Source organism: Corvus moneduloides, chromosome 6, assembly GCF_009650955.1.
Source record: "Corvus moneduloides isolate bCorMon1 chromosome 6, bCorMon1.pri, whole genome shotgun sequence".
Classification (NCBI taxonomy): domain Eukaryota; kingdom Metazoa; phylum Chordata; class Aves; order Passeriformes; family Corvidae; genus Corvus; species Corvus moneduloides.
In genome coordinates, this window is record NC_045481.1 from 8,305,374 (window position 1) to 8,311,392 (window position 6,019).

The window sequence follows — 6,019 nt, forward strand, 5'->3', positions numbered from 1 at the left end:
CAGTTTAGGAGAGGTACTGGACTTGCATGGCTCTAGTTCCAGACAACTAAAGTGTCACTGAATTTACACCAGAGTAAAACAAGAGAAACAGCAGTGAACCAGCCTAAGAAGTCTCACAGATAATTCTTTCCTGTTTCTTTTCCAGTAGCAAAATCATTGGCAGCCACTAGGGATCAATGCTGCAGTTAACATTGAACTGCTGCACTGAAGAGCATACACTCCAGCAATCCAAGCAATTTTCTGTTAAGTCACTCTACTGGACTGCAGGGCTTGTGGGTGGGATTCTCCCAAGTGAAAAATATGGCAATGTCACAAAACTAAGTCCTTACTATTTCTTGGAATTTTAGTAACAGCCATAAAATTTATTGTTGGCACCTGAATCTTTAGAAGCAGTAAGCAAATTAAACAATCAAGCCTCAATCCTGCAGCTCTTCCCCTCATATGATGCTTATTAAAATACATGTGGTGAAGTGCTTCATGAATGGATTCCAGAATTTTCAAACAGAAATGCCTGAAATCAGGTTCATAAATCCATGTCTAAATTTTTTAACAAGGTTATGCTAATTTTCCAGTTTTCTTGAGCTTCTGAAGATTGCAAATGCTAGAGCTTTTAAAAAAAGAAATCAAGCAACATTTCAAGCAGGTCTTTAATCTGAGTTAGAATCAGCATTAAAACAATTTTCTAGAATTTTCTAGAATTGTCCATTGTAGGTGTCAGGACTAGTGCTGTGAAGGCTAAAGGAGGCATGGTCTGGCAGCCCTGATGTGTTCTGGGTTGATCCCAGTTCCCTCAAGCAGGACAGCTGATTATGATGCTGTACATATGTCTAATGAGGATTGCCTTCTACTCTATCAAGTCTGGAAATTTGACCCATAGACTGTTACAGGATATTCCCACTGGAAGTGCACTATTTCCATTCATCTTAACAAAGTGGTCCATCACTGATCATGGTGACATAACTCTTTCAAAACTTTGCCTGTACTATATAATTTCATATTCAAAAAATCAAGGAAAAAAGAAACAGAGGAGACCAGAAACTATGAAGAGTGACCAGCAAAATCCCAGCCACTTTAACAAGAGCTTGGCAATGTGTGTAGGTCAGAGTGATTGCAGACATGACTAAGTCGTGTCATCTTGTCTGCACACACAGCATGTAACATCCAGAAATGTTGTGTTCCAGCCCAAGGACTCTCCACTGAAAACAGACAATGAGTTGCACAGTTCTTCTTGTCAATTGTTTTCTCTAGTTTTTGAGCATATTTTTAAGCCAGAGGATCTGTTTAGGAGAGCCAAAACTATGTATAGTAATGGCAGTTGCAGAACTGAGTGTCAGAGAGCTAGACAGCCTGATGGCTTGGAAAAAACAAGCATGGAGACAGGAAAGAGACATAGTTATTAGGACAAGGACTTGGGTATGTGAATAGCTGGTGCATTAGGGAATATGTAGTTCAGCCACACTGTCCTCTACTGGCTAAGCCTGGATCTCTGAAAACATGTTCTAATTCATGCTGGTTTCATTTTTTGGTGCCCAATTTAAGGCATTTCAAGAGAATCATATTTTCAGACAGCCCATCTCCTTTGCCTCATCTCTCTCTGCCCTCAATACTTTTAAAAACTAAGAAAACAGAGTCTTTATGACTATCAACGCTTCATGATGTTTACTCTCCTGTTTTTAAGACCTTTGTCAGAAGCAGAGTTTCAATATGCAGAATTTCAGTCAATTTAATTTATTGGGAATTAAAAAACTTTTAATTACTGATTTTGATATTTTGAAGAATACAATAACTCAGGGAAGAACACTTCAGATTCCCTCTGTACACCTCTCCTCCCCTTTTTCTGGTCTCTGATCCCTCTAAGCCTTCATTGTGGGCTACACTCAGTCCCTTTGGAAAGGTGGGGGCTGGTGCAGGAGTTAGCAGATGGTCACTGCTTTTCTTTTTCCAAAGATATCAGAAATATGAATATCCAGAAATGTAAAGGCTTTTGTGAAGGAGAAAAACCCCCAGATGGGAGACAATGTAGAACTAGAAGTTAGCTGATTATAACCCCTGCCCATGGCTAGTAGGGAGAACTAGATGGTCTTTAAGGTCCCTTCTAACCCAAACCACTCTGTGATGCCAGGAATCTAAATTAAGGCAGGCCTTTCCACTGGCCTGTGCACATCCCTCACCGTGCTCGTCCAGAGGATTTCAGCTTGCAAGCTGACTGCTCTATGCTCTGTGTGGATCCTGCAAGCACCAACAACCTGTGTGCTGCTTTCAGGTTCTGGACGACAGCTGAGACCAGCTGAGCCCCCAGGAGATGCTGATGCCGATGCTGATGCAGAAGATGAAGATTCTGTGAGTTTTTTAGAGTTGAATTTTTCTGTGATGACAGTTTGGCAAAATGGGATCTTAAATATTTTGTTTATAGCTGGGTCTTGCAGATGATCTTCCTCCCTATTAAAAATGTTGTATTTTAGCTTGGGATTGTCCTGCCAGCTCAAAAACCAGAAAGATGTTTCAATGTAAAGGCATCTGCTCTTTGCCATGGTTCATTGGCATAAGTTTACTACCAAGACTTAGCAAACTATTACATGGCTGTTAACTACAGTAACTCTTCTTTAAAGATTTAGACAGTTTAGGTTCCCTATTGTCTGACTGCAGAAGGAAGAATGCCAAGTGCTTGTCAGCAGAAATTCCTGCTGGGACTTCTCCATGGTTTGCTTGCTTATAGACAGCAATAAAATTTGAAGCCATTGGATGCAAAGTTTAGGTGTGCAAATAGAGCAGGGAAGGGATTTTTTTTTACTTTTGTCAATTCTTACTAATTGATCTGTCTGTTTTTAGTCTGTTCAGTCTGTAGATGCATACAATACATAAAGAAAACCAAAATCAGTGTACCATTGGTTTTGTCTCTCAGAACTCTGTCCCTTGTGGTTTTGAATGCTTTGAGAACTGTATTTGTTCTTGACCTAAAAAAAGAGTTATTGGTTACTTTTTATCCACCATCACTGACAGATTTTTACTCAGAAGGACAGTATGCATACCTAGAGAAACACTCCTAAAAATGAGTCACTGTTTAATGGTGGATGATCCTTTACCACCACTCACGTCTTTTCCACAGGTTAATGAAGTGGCAGTAGAAGACATTCGTCCAAGGCCACAAGGATCCTCTCCAGTTTATGAGTATCCCATAGAAGAAGACTATTTAAAGGCAAGACATTGAATTTTCATGCAGGAACAGCTTTATTAAGCTCATTCAAGAGGCTTTAGCTCCCACAAGTAGCAGAGGGTCATATGTCATAGAATGGGATATTGTTGCAGCCATATTGTCTTCCTTCCCCACCAAAATTGCATCTCTATTCATTGATGGTTTTATTTTGTGCTAGACTTGCTGACCATGTTCTTGTTTATTGGCAAGAAAATGCATTTGACTTAATTCTATAAAGGACACAAGGCAGAGAGCGTAAAGAAATTACAGTGTTTTTCCTGTTAGAATACATAACTTCCTTGAATCTAACTTGTAAGTATTTCAAAATTACCTGTACCTCTTGGTTATTCAAAGTTAAAGATTTAATTAGTACAGCCATGTTAAGGTAAGTAGCCAACAGTTTAAAATTTATGCTGAAGTTGAATAAGTAAAAAAAGTATGTTTAAAAAATTGAAAGCATAAGCAATATGCTACATTAGGACACAGAAAAGCTCCCAATATCTTAAGACATTTGGTCTCTGACATTCATGTAATGCAAATTTTGGTACAATGAAGGGAGGCCTTGGCATCTAATTTACCACTGGGATTAGTATAGTTAAATCATTCATGTTGTACACTGAACTTGATCCTGATTTTGTTCTGTTGCCATTAAAGTCAGCCTCAGTTCTTACTCTAAACCAGGAATTTAAACTGACTTTTGTTGTACTTAAGAACACCATGAATTTGGAACATTAAATAATAAAAAATTATTTTTCAGCTTCAAGAAGAAAACAAAAAACATTCTACAGACAAATCAAAACAGAGTCATCCACAGGTCAGTCTAAAAGCACTCCATAGTTTTAGATGTGAGCCTTGTAAATAGTAGAGTTTGTTATAACACAGACATGAATGGGTGGACAGAAACAAGGACAAATGGGCAAAGAATCACTTTGGACTTGTTTTAACCAGGAACTTCCCGAGTGGCTGAGTTGTGGCACAGGCATGAACATTTATTTGTCCTACTTGTGGTCCACCCATAATTCTTTTTAGAATTCTTTCTTTAGCCTTCTCTGATTCCAGTGCAGTACAGCACTAGCTCTTAGTCTGACTTTTCTGGCACATTGACTAATTCGAGTGGTTAACATCTTCACAGAAAATACAGTCTTTCAGCCCTAAAAGTTTCCATATGTCTCACATTTTAAAATTATAACCTATTTTCCCTAAGGCCCTGATCCAACATAACCTTAACACATGTGCTTAATTCTAATTTAGAACAGAATCAAACCCACACTGAGTAAGTATATCCTCTATTTTGGATAGTCTTTCTTGAACTATTGAAAATACACGTGAGGAGATGGAATTTTTTATTGTAGAAAAACTTAGAACCGTTTAATGCTAATTAATAAAAATTACAAATTCATATATTTTTCTGACTCTAGGAGACAATGGAAGTGACCCTGAAAACAGAAGCGGAAGCTGGTGCTAGTGGTTTTAGTGTGAAAGGTGGAGGAAATGAAGGAATATTTATTAAAAAAGTACTTAAGGAATCTCCTGCTTCAAAAATATTTAGTCTTAGAGAAGGTACAGTCTGATTTTTTATTTTGCTTTGGTTTTATTCTGTATCTTTAAATAATGAGATTAGTAGCTGCATGATCTGCCATCTCTTTAGGTATCAGAAATAGTAGATTTCAAACCAACTAATGTTATCTGTGAGCTTAACCTGTCCATATTAATAATTTCTAAGACTTGCTTGAACAATAATGAAATTTGATGGTTTTTGTATACCATTAAAAAATCAGTTTTCACTGGAAGAGTGAAAGAGACACATATAAAGTAGTATATACAAAACTAAATCGAAAAAAAAAAATTGAAAAAAACTATAAGAAAACACAAAGTAAATAAAATTATATATGATTCCACTTGCAGGTGATCAGCTTCTAAGTGCTACAATATTTTTCGATAATATCAAATATGAAGATGCACTCAAGATTCTCCAGTATTCCGAGCCATACAGAGTCCAATTCAGCCTCAAAAGAAAAATTGCCGTGCAAGAAGATCTAGAAGATCCTACGGCCCAGCACAAAAAGGAAAGAATACGTGAGGTAGATATTTGAATAGTTCACAAAGTTTGGGTAACACACTGTAATAATATGCTGTGCAGAAATAGATCAGAAAACACTCACTTGTGTCTTCTTAAGACTTAGGCATGTGTTTAAACTTACTAGCATGAATATTCATGACAAAAAAAAAAAATTCCCACACAATATTTGCAGCTTTTAAAATATCTTGAGTGAGACTATAGATCTTACATAAATCCACAATCTTGTGTTAGGGTATAAAAATATTCTTTAGTGAGTCAGCATTTTTTTATTGTTGATTGTCCACTGATCAAACAGACTTGGGTAATCTCTGTAATACTTATATTCAATATGTTTAAAACTGTAATTTATCAGTAAACATTTTTCTCCAAAGCTCCTCCATAAGATTATCTATTAAAAAATATGTGTTTAACCACTGATATTTTGATACACATACAATCTCTTCATAGGTTTCCATCAACTTAAAGATTTTTTTTCTTCATATACATATATATAAATAGTATATATAATATATATTTGTACAGACATATATAGAGATACATATAGAAACCTCTGTTTACTGCAATGTTTTGCAAAGAATGAAAATCTTCAGAAATACATATATTGCAGTCCATTTGTTTCATGTAATTTCTGCCTCACATTACATACTTACATAATCTTCAGGAATTTTTTTATATAACAAGTAGATATGAGTAATAAAAAGAACATTTTTCTACTTATTTTATAGTATGTTTTTTATTTTCAGTTG

General features: G+C 36.2%; 1 protein-coding gene across 1 annotated transcript in view; it reads left to right on the forward strand.

Moving 5' to 3' along the window:
• Positions 1–6,019, forward strand: part of LOC116445736 (neuroblast differentiation-associated protein AHNAK-like) — a 67,280-nt gene that overhangs the window by 36,784 nt on the left and 24,477 nt on the right. The window contains exons 2-6 of the mRNA XM_032112669.1: positions 2,264–2,340; positions 3,107–3,196; positions 3,951–4,007; positions 4,612–4,753; positions 5,099–5,274. Of these exons, the coding sequence (XP_031968560.1) occupies positions 2,264–2,340; positions 3,107–3,196; positions 3,951–4,007; positions 4,612–4,753; positions 5,099–5,274 (542 nt within the window). The remainder of the gene's footprint in view (positions 1–2,263; positions 2,341–3,106; positions 3,197–3,950; positions 4,008–4,611; positions 4,754–5,098; positions 5,275–6,019) is intronic.